The 27,570-nt window shown below is 35.9% G+C and overlaps 1 protein-coding gene across 1 annotated transcript in view; it reads left to right on the top strand.

Moving 5' to 3' along the window:
* Window positions 1–736: 736 nt before the first annotated feature.
* TECRL (trans-2,3-enoyl-CoA reductase like) overlaps window positions 737–27,570 on the top strand; it is a 90,822-nt gene continuing 63,988 nt past the window's right edge. Inside the window, exons 1-6 of the mRNA XM_058182702.1 lie at window positions 737–1,004; window positions 1,178–1,196; window positions 6,412–6,456; window positions 7,976–8,079; window positions 19,808–19,923; window positions 20,669–20,774. Of these exons, the coding sequence (XP_058038685.1) occupies window positions 771–1,004; window positions 1,178–1,196; window positions 6,412–6,456; window positions 7,976–8,079; window positions 19,808–19,923; window positions 20,669–20,774 (624 nt within the window). The 5' untranslated portion in view covers window positions 737–770. The remainder of the gene's footprint in view (window positions 1,005–1,177; window positions 1,197–6,411; window positions 6,457–7,975; window positions 8,080–19,807; window positions 19,924–20,668; window positions 20,775–27,570) is intronic.

Consider the following 27,570-nt stretch of genomic DNA (forward strand, 5'->3'; position numbering starts at 1 on the left):
CCAGCTTTGATGCCAACAAATGGAAACGCTGCTTCTACATTTTTTATGCTGGGTCATCCCAGGCCAGAGATGCAACAATGAAGTTTGTACTGAAGTTTGAATAGACTGTCTATATAAAGTGTGTGTTCTTTGACTCCTACAATATGGAGGTGTATTTTTGTTTTTGTTTGCTTTTAACATCGGATGACAATATGATGCAATTGAACGGAAAGTCATCTACCTACACAAGCATATTTTTAGCTTCATGGATTACTTGACAATATGTGGCAGACATTTGACAGTATTTAACTGTTTGACTGGCATTACAATCTTAGTATAGACATGTTCTGTATTAAGAAGCAACTCCCATGTGGGTGACATTTGACTTGCATTTTTAAAACTAGACTGATTTCTATTCCCAGCTTCTATATATAATAATGTATTCCATTGCATATCAGTTCTGATTCCTTTATAGCTCTTGGACTTTTTTAAAAAAAGGGATAGGATTGTAATAATTAGGAAGCAAGATAAGAAACTGAGCAGGGTGTTTGTTTCAAACACTGTGTTTAAAATAAAAACAGTAGTACAGAATATCACAATAGCCAGCTAAATATAGTAGTGGATTAGAAAGCTATTGTTTCCAATCCTGCCATATAAACTTAGACTCTTTAAATGGAATGCCACTTGACCTTTCATCAGCCAGTGTTTGTATTTAAGTAATGCAGGGACAACAGATCACCCATTGTAGGTGTCCAGTGTTGACATGACAGGCCCTTGTATTTCATGCAGTCATGTTCAGGAGACGTAAGCCCAGCACTCTTGAACACAAGAAAGATCTTGCCATCCAGGGATCAGTATTGCCTGCGCCTTATAATGGCATGAAAAGTTTTTTCAACTTATCCCAGCTCGTACTTACTGCTGGCCACCTAAGACCACTGCCAGTTGTTAGACATTCAAAAATCACTTACATTGAAGTGGAGATTCTTGATGCCCACAGCAAAAAGCAGATCTGTGTAGTAGATAAGGTAAGTTTTTAGGTGTACTTTTAACAGCACATTGCAAAGAACATGTCTTTTAAAAAAATACAATATTTTGCTGTCTTAAAGATTTTATTTTATTTTAATGTTTGCACTGGCTTAATGATTTTTCTCCTCAGAAATTGTAAATATTTCTAATTTTTCTGCTGATTCATCAACAGAATGAAATAATACCAATAGGTGATACTTACATTGCAATGAATTTTTTTTAACATTTTGTGCTAAATAAGGCAGACCATAATATAACTTTCATGAAAATTTACTTTAATGATCCACGGTAATTTTAGATAGGATTATTAATTCAAATTTGAATGTATGCCCTTGTTTTGAAATTGACAAAAATGTTGCTGATTGATTCCTATTGTGCCTAGCCCTCCAAATTAAGTGTCTACAAGTAGGGTTTTTATTATTTGATTTCCAGTATTTAAATATTACAGGATACCATCTGCAGCAGCTCACTAGTTCTCAAGAGATGGAGCAAAAGATCTTTTCCTTAGATTTTGACATCTACTTACAATGTTTAGGCAATATTTTTGAATAAGTAATATTTGCATAATATTGCTTCAATATTTTGAAGCAATGTGCTGCAATATTTCTGATACAGAAAAGCAAATTTGCACTGTGTTCTAGAATATACCTCCTTATATATATATATGTTTCTTCCTTCATATTCCTTCATATATATGTTTATATACTATATAATCTTTTTGTGTGATGCTTATGTATATTGTGAATAAATAAATAAATAAATAAATAAATAAATAAATAAATAAATAAATAAATAAATAAATATTCAGAAGTGTTATAAATCCTTACAGCAACAAATGTTTAAGGCACTTAGAATTATTATCTCGTTTGCAAAAATTGACAGGATAGTTGGCCTAGAGAATTTCTATGGGGAAATTAATTTATTATCTCAAGTTAATCTTGTGACTTGTATTATTTTTAAACACTACTCATTTTCTTTTTATGAAACTTAGAGACATGAGTGAGAGTAATATCTAATAATAAAATTTATATACATAGATAGATAGATAGATAGATAGATAGATAGATAGATAGATAGATAGATAGATAGATAGATAGATAGATAGATAGATATGGAAGCTACATGGCTAGATATAGTTGTAACAAGGAATGAAACTATAACCAGTAGTCCAAATGCTTTCAAGAAAACATCCTAATATATTTTGCAGCAGAAGGTCAAGTATTAAAGTTCCCATTTCCCTATGTTAATGTCTAGATGTTTTAAATCTACTTTGGCCCTCTATTATAACATCTATTTGTACATAGAACATTTATCTATCATAGCAAATACTGTATGAATATTGTGTATATGCATTTGCTCTTATAAAGAGCTACTGTAATGTCTTAAATGCTCTTAATAAATTCTTAATTTATTTGTCCATTTTTCCTTTACCTCAAGACCTTCTGAAAGCAAGGATTATTAAACTACTATTTGAGTTTATACTGAATCAACATAAGATCAAGTCAGAGTTTTTCTGTGTTGAGGACATTTAGATTTCACCAGGCCTTTGGCATTTGTCTGTATTCATTGCGATTGGAAGCTAAGTGACATTTTAAAAAGATATATTTAAACATAGCTTATGATATTAGTGAAATTATGATATTAGTGAAATTATGATATTAGTGAGATCAAAACATTATGAAAAAAATCTTCATTCTGAAATAATAAAATTGGTACAGTTTAATCAATTTACCCATTTTAACAGAATATTTAACAAATTTTTAAATATTTGTAACTGAAAGAAAGAGGCTCTAAAAGTGTTATAAATTGACTGGTTTTGTCTGCTGCATATGAAACTGCTCAAACTGAACTAAATGTACTTTCGAATTGACCTTGTGCAACTGTCTGGATGCTGGATCGTTAAATATTCAATTTTATATATATATATATATATATATATATATATATATATATATGGGTTTTCTCCTGCGTAGGTATCTTGGCGATGTTTCCGAAGTCTCATTCGTCATCTTCAGGCTTCTCCCAGAAGCAGGCTGAAGCCTGAAGATGACGAATGACTTCGTCACATCGCCAAGACACTCAATTTCTGTGAACTCAAAGAACCATCTAAACGCGAAAACCTCAGAAAATATATATATGTCTTGGCGACGTTTCGTGAAGTCTCATTCGTCATCTTCAGGCTTCTCCCAGAAGCAGGCTGAAGCCTGAAGATGACGAATGAGACTTCGTCAAACATCGCCAAGACACTCAATTTCTGTGAGAAACCGAACCAAAGACCTACATACAAACACCCGCGAAAACCTCAGAAAATATATATATATGTCTTGGCGACGTTTCGACGAAGTCTCATTCGTCATCTTCAGGCTTCTCCCAGAAGCACGAAGCTGGAGCCTGAAGATGACGAATGAGACTTCGTCAAAACGTCACCAAGACACCTCCAATTTTACGCAGGAGAAAACCCGAATAACCAAAGACCTACATATGTATATATATATATATATATATATGTTTTCTGAGGTTTTCGCGGATGTTTGTATGTAGATCTTTGGTTATTCGGGTTTTCTCCCGCATAAAATTGGAAGTGTCTTGGCGACGTTTCGACGAAGTCTCATTCGTCATCTTCAGGCTTCAGCTTCGTGCTTCTGGGAGCAATGTGTGACTGCAGCTGTTTCTTCCTTTTTAAAAAAGGATATTATACCTTCATATAATTCAATGTCTAGGTGTAGGAGATTTGCTCCTAGATTGACCATAAACTGACATTTCCAATTTTATGCAGTTCTCCATTTTATTAATCTTTTCTAGTATGTGCCCTAAGCTTTTTTTGTTTTGTTTTGTTTTTTTGGAATAAGCTTTAGGACAGATATGACATTTCTGTCAACTAATTAAAAGTTAGTTGATTAACAGTCTTCCCTTAGACTAGCGTTTTCAAACTCGGCAATGGCTAGGGAATTCTGAAAATTGAAGGCCACACATCTTAAGTTTGTCAAATTTGAGAACTGCTGCCTTAGACAAATGAACTGAATAATTTCCCAGTTTGCTTTAAATGCAGTTGTGTAATTTGTTTGTGAGATCTTACAGAAAAGGCCATTTTGGATAGCACGGATTTTAGAGTCCATCCAACTCTCAAAGCCCTATCTTTAATCATTGACTATTCCAGAGGAAGTATGGATTGGAAAAGGCCTCAAAGATTGGAAAGGGCCTCTTCCTAAAAACTATTGCCACCAAGAAGAATTACAACTAGACTAGGTAGGATGATCTCATGATCTAGCATAGCATGTCAGATTACCATATTTCAGCTGCTTTGAATTAATGATAAAAATTCAGGTTTTTACAGAGAAAGAAGTGCATTCATTGTTCATAGGAAATATATTCCTTAATCTGTTTTCTTATTTCATGTTATAACAATGGATTCAAATTCAGGATAGCTTCAACATAAAAAGACTTGTGCCTTTAATTCTTAGTCATGGCGATCCAAATAAGCGCCAGCTTTAATTAATTAATTTACCAAAGCATTAATGTATTCAACCTTAATAAAAAGAATCCCAATGATAGGGATTCATATTCAATGTTAATGCAAAGTGTAAAGTTGCCAATAAATCTATTTGTTAATGATAAATCACCAAATTATTTTTTATGCTTTGATATATAAATCTAGTGATATCTTTGTATTAATATTTATTGATCTCTTATGAATATAAGTCAATTTCCCTATGGCAAATGAAGAAAGACAATCCAGTCAATGAAATACATCTCATCAATGTCACTGATTTCATTCCAAGGTTTATTTTGAAGCCTAGCCCTCCCATATTAAAATCAATGAACTTAAAGTGTGTTTCATTTTCTTAAGTTGTTAGGTTTGTACATAAGAAATCAGAAAGAAAAAGTCCTCCAGATGGTTTAGCTCATTTCCAGGAACATTTTCCAATTTGGGTAACAAAGGAATACAGAGTTGCCAAGTGATATCATTATCTGTTTTGCAGTAATTCAGAAGTGTTCTTGAGATTTCTCAGACACTAGATCCTCATCTGTCTTAAAGGACATTTATTATGACCTTTGCTATTTCCAGACAGTCCAACCAGGATCTGACATTTCTAGATCTATTTTACTTGTAGGGAATGTATCTGTTTTGGCTGACAATGAAGCATGGTCTTATAGCTTCTGTTCTGGAGATTGAGCTGACACCCTTTCATCTCTCATTTAAATTTCGGTTGATATGTTTTTAGATAGTATGAAATACAAGGTCCAAATTAATTTTAAATTAATATGACTTCTAGCAATCTTCAATTTCCATCCACCCAAAAATAATCTCTGATGAATGATGATTCTCTCTAGCTCTCATTAAGAACTGTAGAAAAATACAGAAAAAGAACATAACACCCTAGCATTTATTACCTCTGAATCAAATTTAATTCAAAACTATTAGATTTCCAATATGTTGGATGTAAATATTTTCCAAATCCACCCTTGTTACTGTCAGCCCAAACACTGACCTTCTCTTCCTACTCTCCTGTCTTTAAACAACAATAACAAAACAACACATAAGAGGGCAAACAATAGAAAGTAAAACAAAACCCCCACATTAGTCATTTGAAAGTTCCATTTGTGGGGTCTGCACTGTGAAAGTACAATGTTGCTTTTTTTCATTCTGTCCTTAAAATTCCTCCACCAGTAATGTTTCAGCTTTTGATACACCTTTTCTATAGCTAGCGGGGGACTATATTCTTTCTATGGAATAGCAAGGAGTTAAAAAATGAGCAATAAATATATATAATTATTGTACCCCATGTCTTTTGGAATAACTTTCGAAATTTGAGATTTGGAATCCTTTTGATAAGAGATGGAATGTGGAATTTTGGTAAGAAATTCAAAATGCTGAAGAAGTTTAGTTGCAGCATATCTTAATATTACGTCTGGATATTGACATCCATTTTTATCTTAATTTTTCATGACCAAAAAGATATAACTTCTTAATGAACTGGTTAAGTATTGGGATGGTTTTTCTTTTTAATTCATAATATTAAAAACAAATAACTTTATAAGTCTGATTTTAATTTAGATTAGTAGTTTTAAATATATTGACATGGTTCAAATTATCCACAACACAAAGCTTATCATACAGTTTCTGCATTGCTTCCATTTCAATTTTCTGTGCAGTATTGGCAACAATTTGTAAAAACATCAAAATAGAAAAATTCACTTAGCAGCTGGTCCCCATAGCAAATTAAATTTATGGATTCCTCATAATAAGCAGTGATAATTTGTTGATTACTCAGGTATCCCATCATACTATAAAGCAATAGTACTGAAGCAATACTAAACTTCAGATGGATGTGGCAAAGTAATAGGATTCTTACTCTTTAATAAAGGCCTGGGAGTAAAGTACATTTTTCACTTATTTGAGAACAGGTCCACAATGGTACCCATCTCGGATAGGCCTGCGACTAGAACGCAGTAAGTATTCATTTTCCTGTCAAAATATTTTAAAGTCTCTTTTCCCTGAGGAAAATAATTCATCCCCACATTACTACATATTATATAGATTTAGATACACATATTTTCTGTTGGAAACTCTAAGTACATAAATATCTGTTTTGTCAGTACAGAAAATGCAATTCCAAAAAGTGAATCATTGAAATGTTTGTACATAAAACATAGAATAACAGGGATGGAAGGAACTTTGGAAGTTTTCTAGTTTTCAGAATATGGGAACACTTTCTTAAGTATTTGTTCCTTTATATTTATATTTATATAACAAAATGTCCCTCATACTGAGTTCTCTAACTATGAATCAAGAAAAAAAGTTTAGCAACACACTCTGTTAGTAAGCTTTTTGTTAATATTGGCAAGAGTTTATAAACAATTCTCTACCTCTTTTAACTGAGGGATTGTAAATTGGAATGTTGAAAAAGAGTTGAGATTCCCCCTTGGGCTTTCCATGGGAACCTCAAATACTTTTGATAATGGGGGAGCTGTGAAGGAACATATAAAGGATTCTAATTCACTTCATTATTCATTATTCATCAAAGTGTTCCATAAATGCAAACCAGGTTGAACAAAGAGAATGCATTTCCTTCCTACTGATTTATATAAGTATATTCCATGTTTATCATGATCATTCCCTCCTAGCCTGCCCAATTTCCTTGCTGAAATTCAAAATAGCAAATTGGGAATTATGTGAAAAGACTTTCTGAGAGAAAATGTATTTATAATGTTCAAACAAAGATAATAAAGCATCAGGCAGAGAGTATTAGAAAACATAAGATAAGGAAGAGTTGAGGAAACCCAAAGTCACTATGGGAAATTCACAGTTCAGCAGATTCTTTGCCATACATGTAACACAGAAAGACATGTCCAGAGAAACTAAAAGAAGGAGGAAAATCTGAGCTACAGTAGTACCTCAGAGTTATTACCCAGGTAGAAACGGTTACCAGGGTGACTTTAGTTGCATTAACTCTATAGCACTTCTAAGCCTAGTGATAACAAAGGGTAGTTGTATAGACAACAAGTTAGGAATTTCCATTGCAGTTCTTTATCTCTCACTTTCCCTGGTTCTTTTTGTCTTCCTAGCACACTTGATATTTGATGCCCTGCCTGATGCTACGTAACTAATAAGGAAATAAGGAAAATAGTTTTGCTTGACCAACTTTCCCCTACAATTCCACCATCTTTTTCCTTCCTTTATTGCTCAGGTTACATTTTTACTCTGGAGAAACACCTTCAGAAAATATTGTGGCTAATTAAAGTGCACCCAAGTAAATATCCCTGATGCAGAATTACTATATCCTCATGCTTGTATTCAGTAGTGGTTTAGGGATTGCTGGTACATCTATTATTTGGCAATTTTGTTTGGTACCATAGAAAAGCAATTTCATTAGGCTTTTTTTTTAGTAGAATTCCTTTCTGCTCGTATGTTAACAGGGAAATATTGTTCAAAATGTAATAGTGTTTTCTTGTTTTTCATTTTTTACAGATGGGCCGTATTTAAAAGATTCTGTTAATATAAAGAGTCTTGCAGCATCTTCTATTATTACACTGTATTTCACAGACATGGGACAGCAAGTTAGCTGGATAACAGTAAGTATAACTTTTGTAGAAGTACAAATATATACACACAGTCATATAATTCAATGCTAAAACAGCTCATAACTGTTTTATTCTTCTATTATTGTTGCTATTTTCCTTTTGTTCAATAATGTCTAATTCTCAGAGACAGGGAACATGACGCTATTGCTTTCTAGGCAAGGTTCTCTCCCCCACCCCCACCCCAAGAAATGGCTAGCCATTGCTTCCTGCCAAGAGCTAGTCATCCAGCTGGCTTTGTTGTTGGTGTGTCTGAGATGGGGGTTGTGGAGATAGGTGGCTGTAGTTTCCTTTCAAACATGCAGTAAAACACGTTCAGATCATCTGCCAGTTGTTGATTTCCTTCAGCCTGGGAGGGAGGTTTGCCATAGCCAGTGATATTTTTAAGAGTTTTCTACATGTTTGCTGATTCATTTGCTGAAAACTGATTATATAGATTTAGATACACATATTTTCTGTTGGAAACTCTAAGTACATAAATATCTGTTTTGTCAGTACAGAAAATGCAATTCAAAAGTGAATCATTGAAATGTTTGTACATAAAACATAGAATAACAGAGATGGAAGGAACTTTGGAAGTTTTCTAGTTTTCAGAATATGGGAGCACTTTCTTAAGCATTTGTTCCTTTACATTTATATTTATATAACAAAATGTCCCTCATACTGAGTTCTCTAACTATGAATCAAGAAAAAAAGTTTAGCAACGCACTCTGTTAGTAAGCTTTTTGCTAATATTGGCAAGAGTTTATAAACAATTCTCTACCTCTTTTAACTGAGGGATTGTAAATTGGAATGTTGAAAAAGAGTTGAGATTCCCCCTTGGGCTTTCCATGAGAACCTCAAATACTTTTGATAATGGGGGAGGTGTAAAGGAACATATAAAGGATTCTAATTCACTTCATTACTCATTATTCATCAAAGTGTTCCATAAGTAAACCAGGTTGAACAAAGAGAATGCATTTCCTTCCTACTGATTTATATAAATATATTCCATGTTTATCATGATCATTCCCTCCTAGCCTGTCCAATTTCCTTGCTGAAATTCAAAATGCTGAAGAAGTTTAGTTGCAGCATATCTTAATATTACGTCTGGATATTGACATCCATTTTTATCTTAATTTTTTATGACCAAAAAGATATAACTTCTTAATGAACTGGTTAAGTATTGGGATGGTTTTTCTTTTTAATTCATAATATTAAAAACAAATAACTTTATAAGTCTGATTTTAATTTAGATTAGTAGTTTTAAATATATTGACATGGTTCAAATTATCTACAACACAAAGCTTATCATGCAGTTTCTGCATTGCTTCCATTTCAATTTTCTGTGCAGTATTGGCAACAATTTGTAAAAACATCAAAATAGAAAAATTCAGTTAGCAGCTGGTCCCCATAGCAAATTAAATTTATGGATTCCTCATAATAAGCAGTGATAATTTGTTGATTACTCAGGTATCCCATCATACTATAAAGCAATAGTACTGAAGCAATACTAAACTTCAGATGGATGTGGCAAAGTAATAGGATTCTTACTCTTTAACAAAGGCCTGGGAGTAAAGTACATTTTTCACTTATTTGAGAACAGGTCCACAATGGTACCCATCTCGGATAGGCCTGCGACTAGAACGCAGTAAGTATTCGTTTTCCTGTCAAAATATTTTAAAGTCTCTTTTCCCTGAGGAAAATAATTCATCCCCACATTACTACATATTATATAGATTTAGATACACATATTTTCTGTTGGAAACTCTAAGTACATAAATATCTGTTTTGTCAGTACAGAAAATGCAATTCCAAAAAGTGAATCATTGAAATGTTTGTACATAAAACATAGAATAACAGAGATGGAAGGAACCTTGGAAGTTTTCTAGTTTTCAGAATATGGGAGCACTTTCTTAAGCATTTGTTCCTTTACATTTATATTTATATAACAAAATGTCCCTCATACTGAGTTCTCTAACTATGAATCAAGAAAAAAAGTTTAGCAACGCACTCTGTTAGTAAGCTTTTTGCTAATATTGGCAAGAGTTTATAAACAATTCTCTACCTCTTTTAACTGAGGGATTGTAAATTGGAATGTTGAAAAAGAGTTGAGATTCCCCCTTGGGCTTTCCATGAGAACCTCAAATACTTTTGATAATGGGGGAGGTGTAAAGGAACATATAAAGGATTCTAATTCACTTCATTACTCATTATTCATCAAAGTGTTCCATAAGTAAACCAGGTTGAACAAAGAGAATGCATTTCCTTCCTACTGATTTATATAAATATATTCCATGTTTATCATGATCATTCCCTCCTAGCCTGTCCAATTTCCTTGCTGAAATTCGAAATAGCAAATTGGGAATTATGTGAAAAGACTTTCTGAGAAAACATGTATTTATAATGTTCAAACAAAGATAATAAAGCATCAGGCAGAAAGTATTAGAAAACATAAGATAAGGAAGAGTTGAGGAAACCCAAAGTCACTATGGGAAATTCACAGTTCAGCAGATTCTTTGCCATACATGTAACACAGAAAGACATGTCCAGAGAAACTAAAAGAAGGAGGAAAATCTGAGCTACAGTAGTACCTCAGAGTTATTACCCAGGTAGAAACGGTTACCAGGGTGACTTTAATTGCACTGACTCTATAGCATTTCTGAGCCTAGTGATAACAAAGGGTAGTTATAATATAGACAACAAGTTAGGAATTTCCTTTGCATTTCTTTATCTCTCACTTTCCCTGGTTGTTTTTGTCTTCCTAGCACACTTGATATTTGATGCCCTGCCTGATGCTACGTAACTAATAAGGAAATAAGGGAAATGGTTTTGCTTGACCAACTTTCCCCTACAATTCCACCATCTCTTTCCTTTAATAATCCTTCCTTTATTGCTCAGGTCACATTTTTACTCTGGAGAAACACCGTCAGAAAATATTGTGGCTAATTAAAGTGCACCCAAGTAAATATCCCTGATGCAGAATTACTATATTCTCATGCTTGTTCAGTAGTGGTTTAAGGATTGCTGGTACATCTATTATTTGGCAATTTCATTTGGTACCATAGAAAAGCAATTTCATTAGGCTTTTTTTTAATAGAATTCCTTTTTGCTCATATGTTAACAGGGAAATATTGTTCAAAATGTAATAGTGTTTTCTTGTTTTTTATTTTTTACAGATGGGCCATATTTAAAAGATTCTGTTAATATAAAGAGTCTTGCAGCATCTTCTATTATTACACTGTATTTCACAGACATGGGACAGCAAGTTAGCTGGATAACAGTAAGTATAACTTTTGTAGAAATACAAATATATACACACAGTCATATAATTCAATGCTAAAACAGCTCATAACTGTTTTATTCTTCTATTATTGTTGCTATTTTCCTTTTGTTCAATAATGTCTAATTCTCAGAGACAGGGAACATGACGCTATTGCTTTCTAGGCAAGGTTCTCTCCCCCACCCCCCACCCCCACCCCAAGAAATGGCTAGCCATTGCTTCCTGCCAAGAGCTAGTCATCCAGCTGGCTTTGTTGTTGGTGTGTCTGAGATGGGGGTTGTGGAGATAGGTGGCTGTAGTTTCCTTTCAAACCTGCAGTAAAACACGTTCAGGTCATCTGCCAGTTGTTGATTTCCTTCAGCCTGGGAGGGAGGTTTGCCATAGCCAGTGATATTTTTAAGAGTTTTCTACATGTTTGCTGGTTCATTTGCTGAAAACTGATTCTTTAGCTTTTCAGAGTAGCTTCTTTTTGCTGCTCTGATCTCCCTTGTTAGTACATTTCTGGCCTGATTGTACAGCATTTTATCACCTTTCCTGTAGGCTTCCTCTTTGGAATGACGTAGCTGCTTAAGTTTAGGTGTGAACCAAGGTTTGTTGTTACTGTATATTCGCAAATTCTTTGTCGGTACACATAGGTCTTCACAGAAGCTGACATATGATGTTACAGTATCTGTGAGTTTATCCAGGTCTGCAGAGGTATCTTCAAAAATGTTCCAATCAGTGCAGTCAAAGCAGGCCTGCAGCTTTAATTTTGACTCCTCCCTCCAGATCTTCACTGATTTAATTGTTGGTTTTGTGTTTTAAGTCTTTGCCTGTAAGCAGGTACAAGGTGAATCATGCAATGATCAGAGTGTCCTACAGCTGCATGTGATAAAGACAGATAAACATCTTTTAGTGTTGTATAGCAATGGTCTAATGTATTATTGCCTCTATTGGGACAATTGACATGCTGAAAGTATTTAGGTAGCTCTTTCCTTAAGTTTGCCTTGTTTAGATCTCCCAAAATAATGGCCAGTGAATTAGGGTATTTGACTTTAGCCTCCATGATTTGGTCAGCTAGAGTTCGTAATGCCTTGTTTACACAGGCTTGAGGTGGTACATAAACAGCAATTAGAAGAAATGAGGAAAATTCACGAGGTGAATAGTATGATTTGCAGTTGATAATTAAAGTCTCTAAATTGTTGTCACAGAATTTGTAAATTACAGATAAATCTTGACACCAGTTGATATTAATATATAGACATAAACCTCCACCCTTCATTTTACCAGATGCTTCTGAAATTATGTCTGATTGAATAATCTGAAACAGTAGAGTGGAGTGGAGTGGAGTGGAGTGGAGTGGAGTGGAATGGAATGGAATGGAATAGAATAGAATAGAATAGAATAGAATAGAATAGAATAGAATAGAATTCTTTATTGGCCAAGTGTGATTGGACACTCAAAGAGTAGAGTAGAACAGAACAGAACAGAATTTAACTGATTCTTTAAATTTATTTAGACAAGCAATTTATTTACTTGCTAGCTTGGTTATATGACTACTCAATCCAGATCTTAGTTTAGAACCTAAAGCAAAGGAATATGGAAAAAACCAATGTCCTTAGAAAACTAAGGGGCAGATTCTCCTTAAATAGTATCATTATTTAAGCTTAAATAGTCTCACTTCTCTACCACATGGGCTAGGAAATTCTGGGACTTGAAGTTCACCCATGTAAAAGTTGCCAAGGTTGAGAAACATTGACTTAATAACTTACCTGATTGTAAGAGAATTTTTAATAAAAGGAGCTGGCTTATCACAAGACCTTTCAAGAAGTAGACTTTAGTGTGTGTGTGTGTGTGTGTATGTGTCAATCCTATATAAGATAACAGGTAAAAGTATAAACATAATTTGGATACATGAAAAGAATAAGTAAAATTAATATTAGGACAGGGACGGTAGGCACACAGGTGCACTTATGCACGCCTCTTACTGACCTCTTAGGAATGGGGTGAGGTCAACAGTAGACAGTTTAAGCTTAAAGTTTTGGGGGTTTGGGTAAGAAACTACAGAGTCAGGTAGTGCATTCCAGGCATTGTCCACTCTGTTACTGAAGTCATATTTTCTGCAATCAAGTTTGGAGAGGTTTACCTTGAGTTTGTGTCTATTATTTGCTCGTGTATTGTTGTGGTTGAAGCTGAAGTAGTCATTGACAGATAGGACATTGTGGTAGATAATTTTATGTACTATGCTTAAGTCAAACTGAAGTCAGCGTAGTTCTATGTAGTCTATTAACTTATAGTGAGTAAAAAAATCAGATGTACAAATCAGAAATCCCAATTCAAACATGCCCTTCACAATGACTACATAGGCAAGATATCTTTTCTTCAATGTCTGTAGAAATTCTCAGTTGTCCAGGTCATAGTTGTCTTAAAAGTGCTGTTTCAAAAGGCAGCTGGATTGTTTTTTTTCTTTTAGGAAGACATTTCACTTCTTATCCAAGGAGCTTCTTCTTTTGAAAAGCACCTTTGAGACATCTTTTCTTCAACCTCTCCATCTGCAATGTCCTGACTTTTCTTGTGGTTACTGAATAGCTTATAACAAAATAATATTTGATGGGGAAATGGTTATATAACTACTAAAGAAACCATCTTGACAAAATACGAAAGGAATCAAAGAGAAGAATAATCATCTTATAAACATACATATTAAGCAAAATAAAAGGCAAAACCCCCTACGTGTCAAAGTGTCTTCAAAATGATCATTTCTGTAACTTTCAAACTGAAAGGTGAACAGACTTGCTTGGTGATTCTCAAAAAATCCACAGGTGAGATTAGGCATGGACTTTGATTTCATAAATTAAGAATACAGCATCGTGGTAAATGCACATAACTATGAATAAATGGATTCCAAGTTAGGCTACTGACATGTTAGGCGATACCATGAAAATGTAGTTCATTGGAGGATTGAATTAATCTTTTTAATGTCCATGAAAAAATTTTAATTTGTGAAAAGTTCTATTGGCTTGCAAACATGTATATATATTAAAAAATTCTTTGTCATCCTCACAAAAGCATGCCACCATGGTCCCAGTTAGCACCTTGAAGTCCTCCCCTTATTTTGAATTTCAATTTTATCTAGCTCAACCTCTGATATAAGATTTATATATAGATTTTATGTTTCATATTTTACTTGTAGACTGATCAAAGTCCCTTTGTAAGGATGATGGTGGTTTTTTAAGTTTGAGATATAAATAATATCTATATGTATAACTATGCACATAACTATGTGCATATGTATATAATATCATATGACAAGATGAGGAAGACATTAAAAAATAACCCTCTTTCTTTACAGAAGCATTCCAGCTAGGTCACCAACAAGTGATTTTTATTTTTTATAGGTTATCAAGTTTAAAACCAAATTACTACTAACAGTAACCTCAGATGAACTATAGAATATGATAAATGAAGAATAGACCCTTCTAGATGAAATACCTTTTTTTTTTACTAAGATCAATTAAAATGACACAAAAGTGGGAATCAAGCTTCAGATTTTACAGAATTTCATACGAAGAATGTTTTGAAAAGTTGAGAATGGAGAAAAAACAAGACAGTGTAAGCATTAAACCAGATGTCACAGCCAAAAGTTCTTTTGCTAAGCTTTCAGTAGTTCAATGCATTTGTTAAAGAAAGATGCTTTAGGTGTCTAGTTTCACCCAGAATACAAAGCTTTCCCCAATTCTGAAAATACAAAAGCCATTGATCCCCAATTTGTTTTTTTAATGTTAACTAAAAATGCTGAGTCATTACGATCATTGTATGATGAATTTGAATGAATCAGCCAGGCATATGAACTTTGTGGTCTGAACTGAATATTAACTCTGGTATTCATGGAATCAAGCATCACATTCCTGTCCCTCTTCTATCTTTCAGTCATGTATAAATAGATGATATATAGAAGCATACTTAACATTCAGAACATTTTGTATCAGCTGGATTTGACCTCTTTTGTGAAAATTCAACCTGCTTCAATAGTTTCAACTTAGGGAACCAAGTCAAGAGTATTAAATAATACAGGATGCAGATATTTTTCTTTCTGAAAACATAAGAACAATAAGCAACTATGACAAGGATCTAGGTTTCCAAGTGGACCACCATTTAAGTATAAGCCAGTAATGTCTTATACTCGACAGATGATTAGCATTAAGATCATGAGTGATAGTGATAGTATTGCTTTTTACTGCAACAGTGAGGCTGCACTTGGAATGCTGTTTTTCAGTTCTGATCATAATGATACAGAAAAAGATGCTGAGAGCATAGAAAGTGTGCAGAGAAGCTAACTATGTCTAGCATATAAAATAGAAGGATTAGAGGTGATATGAAAACTGTCTTCCATTACGTGAGAGTCTGCCCCAGAGAAGAGAGGGTAGACTTATTCTCCATAGCACCTGAGGGCAGGACAAGAAGCAATGGATTATTTCTCATTGATTGGTCTCTCTTTTTTTTTATTTAATTTTGTCACAACAGTATATATAAACATTGTCATAAGTAAAAAAATATATCATGAAGAATATATATGTGTGTGTGTGTGTGTGTGTGTGTGTGTGTGTGTGTGTGTGTGTGTAGGTCTTTGGTTGTTCGGGTTTTCTCCCGTGTAAAATTGGAAATGTCTTGGCAACGTTTCGACGAAGTCTCATTCGTCATCTTCAGGCTTCAGCTTCGTGCTTCTGGGAGCAATGTGTGATCGCAGCTGTTTCTTCCTTTTAACTGCTAGTGGGGGTTTGAACTGATTGGGTGGGAGCTTGGCTGTGCTCTGATTGGATGGAGGTTTTTTTTGTGCTCTGATTGGCTGGGGGTGTGTCCTGTTTGGGTGGGGGCTTGATTGTGCTCAATTTAGTCTGTGTTGCAGGGGGATTTGAGCTGGTGAGCTGCATAGCTGTTGTTTGGCTTTGTGGTGGTGCTACATCTTCATAGTGGGTGTCAGTCTGCTGCATGTATGTATATATATGTAAAGAATATGCATTAGCTATATTAATTTGATATAATAAAGGGAACAATAGGACAGGAACGGTAGGCACTTTTGTGCTCTTATGCACACCCCTTATAGTCCTCTTAGGAATGGGGTGAGGTCAATAGTAGACAGTTTTTTGTTGAAGATTTTGGGATTTTGAGTAGAGACTATGGAGTCAGGTAATGAGTTCCAAGCATTAACAACTCTGTTGCAGAAGTCATATTTTCTGCAATCAAGTTTGAAGCGGTTGACATTAAGCTTGAATCTATTTTTTGCTCTTGTAATATTGCGATTGAAGCTGAAGTAGTCATTTACAAGAAGGATATTGCAATAGATGATTTTGTGTGTTAAACACAGGTCATGTCAAAGTCGACGGAGTTGTAAGTTTTCTAATCCCAGGATTTCAAGCCTGGTGGTATAAGGTATTTTGTTGTTTTCGGAGGAGTGAAGAACTCTTCTAGTAAAATATTTCTGGACACATTCTATTGTATTTATGTCAGAGATGTGGTGTGGGTTCCAGACTGATGAGCTGTATTCAAGAATAGGTCTGGCAAGTGTTTTGTATGCTCTAGTTAGTAGTGTAGAGTTTTTGGAAAAGAAGCTGCGTAAAATTAGGTTTACTACTTTTAGAGCCTTTTTTGCTATGGAGTTGCAGTGGGCTTTGGCATTTAGGTTATTTGATATGAGAACTCCAAGATCTTTGACAGGGAGAGGGTTGTCAGTAAGGTAATGACCATCAAGTTTGTACTTGTTGATAGGATTCTTTTTTCCAATATGTAAGACTGAGCATTTGCTGGTAGAGATTTGGAGTTGCCAAGTTTTAGACCAATCGGAAACTAAGTCGAGGTCTTCTTGAAGGGTAGAAGTATTGTTAGTGGCATTAAATAGTTTGACATCATCAGCAAAGAGAACACAATAACTTGAGATGAGGTCACAGAGATCATTTATGTATAGTATGAAGAGCTTTGGACCTCATTAAATAATTATTAATGATTATTAATGATTATTCTTATTAATGAGAGCGTTTCTCTCATTAAAGAGAAATCCAACCTAGAAGTAATGAAAAATTTCCTGTGAGATTGAGAAGTGAGAAGAATTAATTAATGGAATATCTTGGAATATCCAGAGTTGTGGTTGCTGGAGGTTTTCAAGAATAAATTGGACAATATTTTGTCCAGCCTATTAGACAAAGGCCTCTTGTCTTGAGCAGCAGGTTAAACTAGAAGGCCTCCAAGATCATTTTCAGCCTTCTAATTATATTATTTGCTCATGTTTTCATCTTTGTTATCTTTTCTTTAAAGGGGCATGAGGGAAAATATTTTGAAATTTGACTATGGCAAAGGCTTTAAAGTATTCAAATACTTTGAAAATGGAGAATTAAGATGTTTAAACAGTTCAGCATCTTTATTAATTTCACTGTATTATATAAAAAGAATTATACAATTCTTTTATGTACAATTCTTTTTATATAAATTATAAAAAAGATAAAGCCTTTGCAGTCATTTTTATGGCTTCATAAATGATTACTGAAACTTGACGTAGTCTTTACTTTCAAATTGTTTCAAATCTAATTGTGGTGCTTTAAAAATTCAAATCACATTTTGAATTGAATCTTGTCTGCATCATAGTTCAAAACTGAACCAGATATTAGGTGTTTTTCATTCTTATTAATTTATCAACAAAAGAACATTAAGCAAAGATTTGTTTCTCCTCTCCTTCCCTCATTTCTTTCTCCCTTTCTTCCATCCCTCCCTGCTATTCTATATCTCTACTTTCCTTTTCTTCCCCCCTTCCTTCCTTGCTTTTTCTCTCCCTTCTTCCCTCTTTCCTTCCTTCTCCAGATTTCTACAATTTAGTGCTGTAGCTTCCACCCTTTTGGAATTGATTGACTATATTCTGCCATACTCTCAGTGTTACTCTGATTCTTGGTTCAATTCAAAATTTAGTAAGAAATTTTCTACATCATTCAGATAAATTGTACATTTAATTCCTTTTTAGTGATTACTGTTGAAGATGAAAAAGAGTGACGTTAATCACTCTTTTTCATCTCAAGACACACAGCTTTTTTCCAGGACTTTTGGATTCTATGACATCACATGTTGCTGGCAGAAATGGAGGCAGTCTGTCCCTAGTGGTGATGGCTCCATAAGTGAACATCTGGCTGCATAGCTATAGACCACTTTCGGACATTTGCTTGTGGCTCTCTGATATGGCAGATCTTTTGTGGAACATAACTTTTCCATGGAAGAGTAGTTGAAATCCTTTGCTCTAAAGCCATTTTTTTAGTTGTCAAATTTTTATTCTTAACAACAACAACTTGTTAAATGATTGTAACTCTGCCTCATTGATTCAAACAGAATATTTGAAGTGAATATCAATTTCTATTGATACTATTACAATTGCATTTTTTGTAAAAACAACAACAACAACAACAACAACAGTGTTTTGATTGTACCTACTAAACTCATGTGTCTGTAAACTTTGACTGGATGAAATGCTGCATCATTTATTTATTTATTTATTTATTTATTTATTTATTTATTTATTTATTTATTTATTTATTTATTTATTTATTTATTTTGTCACAACAGTATATATAAGCATAAGCATGAAAGTAACTATATAATACATAAGCATATATATATAAGCATAAGCATGCAATAACTATACTAATTGGATATAATGAAAGAAAACAATAGGACAGGAACGGTAGGCACGTTTGTGTTCTTATGCACCCCCTCTTAGGAATGGGGTGAGGTCAATAGTAGACAGTTTTTGGTTAAAGCTTTGGGGATTTTGAGAAGAGACCACAGAGCCAGGTAGTGTGTTCCAAGCATTAACAACTCTGTTACAGAAGTCATATTTTCTGCAATCAAGATTGAAACGGTTAACATTAAGTTTAAATCTATTGTTAGCTCTTGTATTGTTGTGATTGAAGCTGAAGTAGTCTTTAACAGGAAGGACATTGCAATAGACAATTCTATGAGTTAATCATAGGACAAATTGTTTTCAACCAACGAATCTAAATCAATAATTGAATAGAGACCACAACTCCTACGTTGCATACACACACACACACACACACACACACACACACTATATTGTATAGAGGTTTTTTGACATATTTAGAAATTCATGGTAAATTTATCATCCAAGTCACCAGCTGACTTTGAGGAGGGCAATAGATGGATTCCTCCATCAATCCTTGCACATTAATTTGTCCCATAGTGAGCTGTTAATACCTTTGCTGGCCTAATGCTTAGGGCAAAGCAGAGCCTGGCTACAGTGAAAGAGCAAATTTAGATTGGCCTACATTGTGATGTTTCAAGGACTAGAGTAAGAAGGTGCAGTAAGTCATAACCTTTTGACTTTTGCTGAAAGAGCTATAAAACATTTCTCAGGAATACAGCCTTTATCTTACTGTTCTCATTGTATTAACCAATCTTTCTCTGTTCCTTTTTGGGGTTTTCCAGGTTTTTCTAACTGAATATACAGGCCCTCTTCTAATCTATCTGCTGTTTTATTTTCGCTTCTCAACTGTTTACGATGCAAAAGAAAGTGCACGGTGTTTACGGCACCCTGTGGTTCAGTAAGTAAGAATGCCTGCATTTTAAGATTTATTTATATAGACACATAAATGTGTGCTTGACAGACACACACAGAGAGAGAGAGAGAAGAGAGACAGAGAATAACAACTGAATATCAGATTTTGTTACACTTTGGACTGTATTTTCAGTCCTCTTTGGAAACAGTTAAAATTCATTTTGTGTAGTGAACCATGAATGAAAACCCAATACCCTTATAATATTGGCACTTCTTGGCTGTCTGTGAGGTCACCGTCTTTTCATCATTTTATTTCTCAGTCCCCAAAGTAGTTTTCTATTCATATTCTCCTCTTACATTTGAACTTAATGTTATGTGGGTGTGGCTTGGTGGCACGGCATGTGGCTTGGTGGCATGGCATGGCTTGGTGGGCGTGGCAGGGGAAGGATACTGCAAAATTTCCATTCCCATCCCACTCCAGGGGAAGGATACTGTAAAATCTCCATTGCCTCCTGATCAGCTGGGACTTGGGAAGCAGAGAATAGATGGGGGTGGGGCCAGTTAGAATTTTTACTATCAGTTCTCCAAAATACTCAAAATTTCTGCTACTGGTTTTCCAGAACCGGTCAGAACCTGCTGAAACCCACCTCTGGGTCATAGACAGAGCAAGTTGTTTAGATTCTTTGCTATGATAAATTAGATTTGAACTACAATAAATTAGATTTGAGCCTACAATAGCATCAGATTTTTTAAAAAATATGTTTATTTCGTATTCTTTATTATTTCTGCAGTGTGGCCTGCATCTGTCACTGTTTACATTATATCAGGCTTCTTCTGGAAACTCTCTTTGTGCACAAGATTTCAGAAGGACATACACCACTGAAAAATATGATCAAGGTGATTAACATTCACAAAATATACTGTAGAAATGAATAAGCATTAAAATGGTATTATTAGTCTGCTGTTGCATTTCTGTCCTGCTTTCAAAGTTATTCATATGGTGCATTATATTCTCATCACAACAACCCCTCCAACTTAGGTTAGACTAGGTGGAAGACAGCAAATTACCCTGAGAACTTAATTGCAAGCTGTGTACAGGTAGTCCTTGACTTACAACAGTTCATTTAATGACTGTTCGAAGTTACAATAGCACTGAAAAAAATGACATGATAATTTTTCATAGTTATAACCTTTCCAGCATCCTCATGATCATGTGATCAAAATTTGGATGTTTGATAACTGGTTCATATTTATGACCTTTGCTATGTCCCAGGATCATGAGATCCCCTTTTACGTCCTTTTGACAAGCAGTGGGGAAGCCAGATTCACTTAACAAATGGGTTATTAATTTATCAACTGCAGTGATTCACTTAACAACTGAGGCAAGGAATGTCATAAAATGGGACAAAATTCACTTAACAAATATCTCACTTAAAAACAGAAATCTTGACCTCAATTGTGGTCGTAAATTGAGGACTACCTGTATTTGTGTGTGTTTTATACATATAAAATCATGGATGTCTGGATGGACAGATGGATAGGCAGACAGACAGGCAGACAGACATATGTGTGTGTGTGTATGTATGTATTGGTGTATTTGGGTCTTTTCCCGTGTAAGGTTGAGAGTATCTTGGTGACGTTTTGACGAAGTCTCACTCCTCATCTTCAGGCTGGTGCTTACAGCTTCGTGCTTCTGCGAGCAAAGGCACAAAGCCATAAGCACCAGCCTGAAGATGACGAGTGAGACCTCATCAAAACATCACCAAGATACTCTCAACCTCACACGGGGAAAGACCCGAATACACCAAGACCTACATACCTATACCCATGAAAACATATAAAAACATATATGTATCGAGATTTTCTTTACCATAGCTCAGCATTCAAAAGACTTGCTTTGTTTTTAATAATTCTGACCTGAACAATCCATGAAGATTACAGAAGAGCAATAATACTACAGGTTCAGGCATTAAGAACAAATGCTTAACAAAACTTAACTGGCAATAAGACACTCAGTTTCTATTTCTCTGCAATCATTACTATTCTATTCTGTCCTGTCCTGTCGAGTCCTATCCTATCCCATCCCATCCCATTCCATCCCATCCTATCCTATTTCCTTTTGGAATGCAAACCATAAAGACTGCAAAATTTTTAAAGAAAAGAATCTTATTTATTTCTTATTACAAACTATTATTTTTTAAATAAACTTTAACACTAATTATCAGTTCATATTTCATTTTTTATTTTCACCTTAGATTTTATTTTTTTCCCTTTCAATCTTTTATTCAACTGTTATTCTTTTATACATGCATTACAAACTATATCGAGAGGGCAACCTCATTTGCATTTGAAGTTAGCAACAAGAGGAATCAAAAGACTAACATTTAAAAATTATAATATTTAAAAATATTTTTAAAAAATATTTTTTTATTTTTGGAAGCTGAACATGTTTGAAATGTTTAACTTTTTAGATAAACTTTTAGAATTTTTAACATTAAAAAATATATATTTTAAAGTTTTGAAAATGTTTGAAATGTTTAATTTTTAAGAGAATTAGTCATGAAAAAAAATAGCTATGGAAAAAGAGATTTATGCTGTTGTGATTTTCAAAATATGTTCCATGTAGTATTCATGCCCATAAAATACCCAGATTACACTTGTACCAAATGTAAACTAAAGCAACTCTAGCCACTCTGAGACTCAGTATACAAAATGAGAAACTCCAACCAAAAGAAGAAGACTTTATCTAAACATGGTTAGGAACAAAAAACTACAAGAAGAAATAAGCCTATTATATGAACCTTAAGAGACAGACCGAAGGCAACACATCCCTCATAGAAGAAAGCAACAACCAAGAACACATGTCCTTGCTGTCTAGTGCAGTCCAGTATTTACAGCCCTGCTGGAGCTGAACAATTGATTTCATATCCTCTCTCCTGGAAGAAAGTATGTGGACACTTGGAGAAGAGACATCATGTGTGCAGGAAAAGTAGCCGATACATTCTGAAGAGAAAAAAAGACATGTGTTAGAAGGTTCACTTCTCAGAGGAACAGGACCAGCATTTGTAAGCCAGGCAATCAATCTAGGGAGGTATCTTGTCTCCCAGGAGCAAAAATCAAACATGTGATTGAGTGCCTTACTAAAATAATCAAGCATGCAAATTACTATCCCTTTCTTCTCTTCCATGTGGAGATGAGGGATACAACAATGAGCCTGAAAACAATATCAGGAAACTATGAGAAGCTCAGCATAAAAGCCAAAGAAAAGCACAACTCATCTTTTCATCTTTATTTCAAATGGAAAGTCAACATTCAATGAGAAAACAGAGGATTTTAAAAATTTTAGAAATAATTTATTATAGAAATAAATTGTTGGCTTAAGGGTTGATGCCATCAAGAGAAATTTGAATTCCTAAATGATGGTCTATATATTATCTACATGAACAGCTTCTGACAGGAGATGGGCTGCAATTCACAATAGCCAGGACGAATGTATTTGGAAAATGACTGGCTCAGCTTATCCAAAGAGCTTTAAACTAAAATTGAGGGATGAGGGTGATCATTTTTTAGGATCTTTAGGAACTAATCCCAAGAATAAACCCTAAGACAACCAATCAACCAATCAGGAGATAGAGAGTGGTGGGAAAGAAGGAAAATTCAGGTATAAAACAGGAGCTATAGGAAGCAAACCCAGGGCCAAATGTTTATACACCAATATTCAAAGTATGAGTAACTAATATGGTGACTTTGAAGTACTAATATACGAGGGCACATATGATAAATTTGTCTTTACTGAAACTTAATGGTGTGAAACTCATAACTGGAATGTGCTGCTGCAAAGATATAAACTGTTCAAAAGAAACAGACCTAACAAAAGATGAGATGGAGTTGTGCTATGTGTAAGAAATCACTACACCTCTACAAAAATACATAAAACCAAGAATGAAAGCCTCCTTGAATACATATGGGTTAATATAAAAGGAAAAAACAATGATATTGCCAGAGGTGTATAGTACAGGCCGCCCAACAAGCAGAAATAGATGAATATATAGATGAACAAAGTATTAAGGATACTTTGAAAAGAAGCTACAAGGAGATTATGAATAAAATGCAGAGCATAGTTGAAGAGCTGGAAAACATGACACAAAAGACAAGAAGTGATCAAGACACCTAGGAAGAAGAGGAGCCAATTGAAAGACTAGATGAAAAAACAGAACAGAAAAACCAACAAATAAAACAAGATGACAAGAAGGAGATAACAACAAAAACAACAATGACTGATGAAATAAGCCAAGGGGAGATACTTGTCGGTATCAGTGTTTGTGGTGGCTGAGCTAGAGTATCCTTAGCCGGGTTTGTCTCTGACGTAATGCATTCTGGCTGGTGGAAGATGGAGGTTCCGAGGCGGCCACACAGTTGGTCAATATGGCAATCCCACAATGGTAATCTTTGAGCACCACCCTGTATAAATGTGGCCCAATAACATCCTCTGTTGGGCAGGAATCCAAGAAGGACCCCAGGTGTGGTTGTGGGTATAGAGGCTGACAAGATGCGACCCAATCAGTGATGGCCTTATCTAAATTAGGCCATCAGACATAAGTGTGGCCGGGTGTCTTCATCTGCATAATGCCTGGGTGGCCTACGTGAAGAGCTTCCAAAACTGGTCGCTGCAACCTCTGGGATACCACCACATGATTCCCCTGGAGTAGGCAGTCCCATTGAGCAGACAGCTCATGTTGCCAGAAAGGCTGGAACTCTGTGCTGACTGGTCCCTTTGCACACACCCCTCCATACCCAGTTGAGTACTTGGGCAATGACATGGTCCTTAGTGGAGCTTAGTTGGGCAATGACATGGTCCTTAGCAGCAATCTCCGACGCTGTAATGGGACCAGACAGCAGGTCTTCAATTAATAAACAGCTGATGCTGGAGGCGGATCCGGATCCTCCACAACAGTTGGGAGCGGGCATTAGCTGAGGGCATTGGTATGGCTAAATGTCTTAGCCAGCTGATGCAGGAAGCAGTAGCTGTATGCAGCTAGGAAAAACAGTCCAGTGCAGCATACGAGGGGACAAAACTTGTGGCATTTGGTGGTCCCCAGTGAGCAGGCCCAGTAGTGACTTGTGATGAGTCACAAGATCAAATGATTTGCTGTAGATGTATTCATGGAAGCATTTGACTCCTGCAACTGCAGCCAAAGTCTCCTTGTCCAGCTGGCTTTAATTTCGTTCAGCTGACGACAAGATCTGTGAGAAGAAGACAATCGGGGGGCCTCTCTTTCATCTGGGAATTGGTGGCTTAAAATGGAGCTAACGCTGAATGGAGAGGTGTCGCAGTGAGAACCATTCTCATTGTACTGCACCAAGATGCTGTTTGAAGATAGCAATTCCTTGACAGTGGAGAAATCAGCAGCTTCTTTTCAGCCCTACGACCAAGATATCTTCTTGTAAAGCAAATGATGGAGTGCCTCCACTACTGAAGTGTGCAAGAAAACGCTATAGAAGTTTAAAAGCCCCAAGAATGCCTAGAGTTTGATCTTGTTCTTGGGTGTGGGAGCTTCCTGGATGGCTTGGACCTTTGCCTGTGTAGGGTGTAATCCAGAGGTATCAATAAAGTAGCCAAAGACCTCTACCTGTGGAACAGTGATCTTGCACTTTTCTTTTTTAACCTTGAGGCCAACTTCCTAGAAACGGGTGAGTACCATTCACATATGGTTGAAGAGTTCAGCATTGTTGGCCGCTGACACTAGAATGTCATTGAAATAAGGGACAACACCTGGGATGCCTTGCAGGAGATGCTCCATCAGACATGCCACGCTCACCCAAAATTGTAGCTGGTGACATCTAAAAGCTCCTCAATGTGTTACAATCGTCTGAGCCTCTGCTGTGGCATCATCAACTGGTAGCTATTGATAGGCTTGGGCAAGGTCCAGTTTAGTGAAGACCTTACCCTCACCCAAAGAGTGCAGTAGATGTTGGACCATGGGCACCAGGTATGCATTTTCCTGTAGTGCTTTATTTAATGTACATTTATAATCTGTGCAAATGTGGACAGAACCATCTGACTTCACAAAGGTCACAATTAGAGTCTCCCATTTTGTGTGGGCAACAGGTTCCAGGATTTCTTGGCTGATGAACTTATCATGTTGCTCATCAACCATTGCATGACCCAACGGTACTTTTCATGATTTCATTCAGATCAGAGCAACCTGGGGGTCAAAGTTAAATGAGATGGGGATGCCCGTATATCTGCCCAGGTTTCCATCAACCACATCTGCAAAATTAGAGGTTAATGCCTCGATATCAGAGTCACTGATGGAGTTAATGCGAATAATTCCCAGATCCAAAGAGGAAAACCAGTCCAATCCTAGGAGACTCGGTAGAGAACTGTCCACTACAAGCAGTCGCAGTGAGCCTGAAAAGTCCTTAAAAGATACTCTAAAAGTGCCAGTGCCGATGACAGGAATGCTGTTTCCCTGGTTATCTTGGACATGAATATGGAAGTCCAACTGTCTTTTTGACATTTTAGGCACCAATCCCCTTAATGTACCCCAAGAGAAATGGTCATTGATGACCCCGTATCCACTTCCATATGGCAAGGGGACCTTCTTGCAGGAGGAGAGGCTAGCTTGACTGATGACTGTTTCTGCCTTACAGGTGCCTCTTGAGACAGTAAAACAGTTCTCTCCATAACTCTCGTCTTTCCTGCATTCTTTTAGGGCAATTTTCTGGACTCGCAGTGGTAGCTGTTGGTTGGTTTGTGTGATAGACCCTGGCCAAATGTCCTGTCTTCTCACATCTTTGGCAGATGGCATTATTGAACTTACACGCCCTTGATGGGTAATTTCTGCCACAACCAACACATGCTGGTTGCCTCTTTCCGGTGGCCACATTCTTCTCCTTGGAGGATTTGAGGCAATGAACATCATCATCCTCATCTGATGATTCACCGTGGCTAGCATCTTCATGGTGCATAGTGACTGGTTTCTGTGTTGCTAGTGAGCTGTTTGATTTTTTAATCTCAGCCATTTTGGACATTTTGGCTGCCTGTGCCTTGTAGAGCACCATCTGCAGGGTGAGGTCTGTTTTTGTAAAGAGATGCCATTGTAGCTTGGTGGCCCTCACACTGCAGACCACTCTTTTCAAGAGAGCGTCATCTAGGTCCCTAAATTCAGGGACCTAGAGGGCTGCCTTCCAAAAGGCAGCAATGTATTTGTTGATAGATTTACTCTCAGCCTGATTCCAATGATGAAAGGCATGCTGACGTGCAATTCGCAAAGGTTTGGGTGCATAATGGTGTCCCATAGCACAGACTGAATAGCCAATGGAGCAAGGAGAGCCCTGGCTGTCTCAAAAATCTCTGGGCTACAGAGGTTTAGGAAAAGTTCCTTCTTCCTGTTGTCAGTTATCTTAGCAAAGTCATTTGCTTCAAGGAAGCAGTCGAAATGACAAGGTAGGAATCACATGTCTCAGAGGCAAAGGATAGTAATGCAGCCATTTTCCAAGGGACTGGTATGAGCCCCAGGTAATCTGGGTTTAGGTGTCTGTGGCAGCAACTATAAATCAGCTCCATTAAGTCAACTCTAAGTGAGTCAGCTAGCAGTAATCGGTTCTTTACTGCCTCCTTTCCATTCATCCCACCTTCATCACCAGTGTTAGGTTCTGGGCGAAGAATGGAGGTGAGGCCAGAGTTATC

The sequence above is a fragment of the Ahaetulla prasina genome, chromosome 4 (genome assembly GCF_028640845.1).
Source record: "Ahaetulla prasina isolate Xishuangbanna chromosome 4, ASM2864084v1, whole genome shotgun sequence".
Taxonomy (NCBI): Eukaryota; Metazoa; Chordata; class Lepidosauria; order Squamata; family Colubridae; genus Ahaetulla; species Ahaetulla prasina.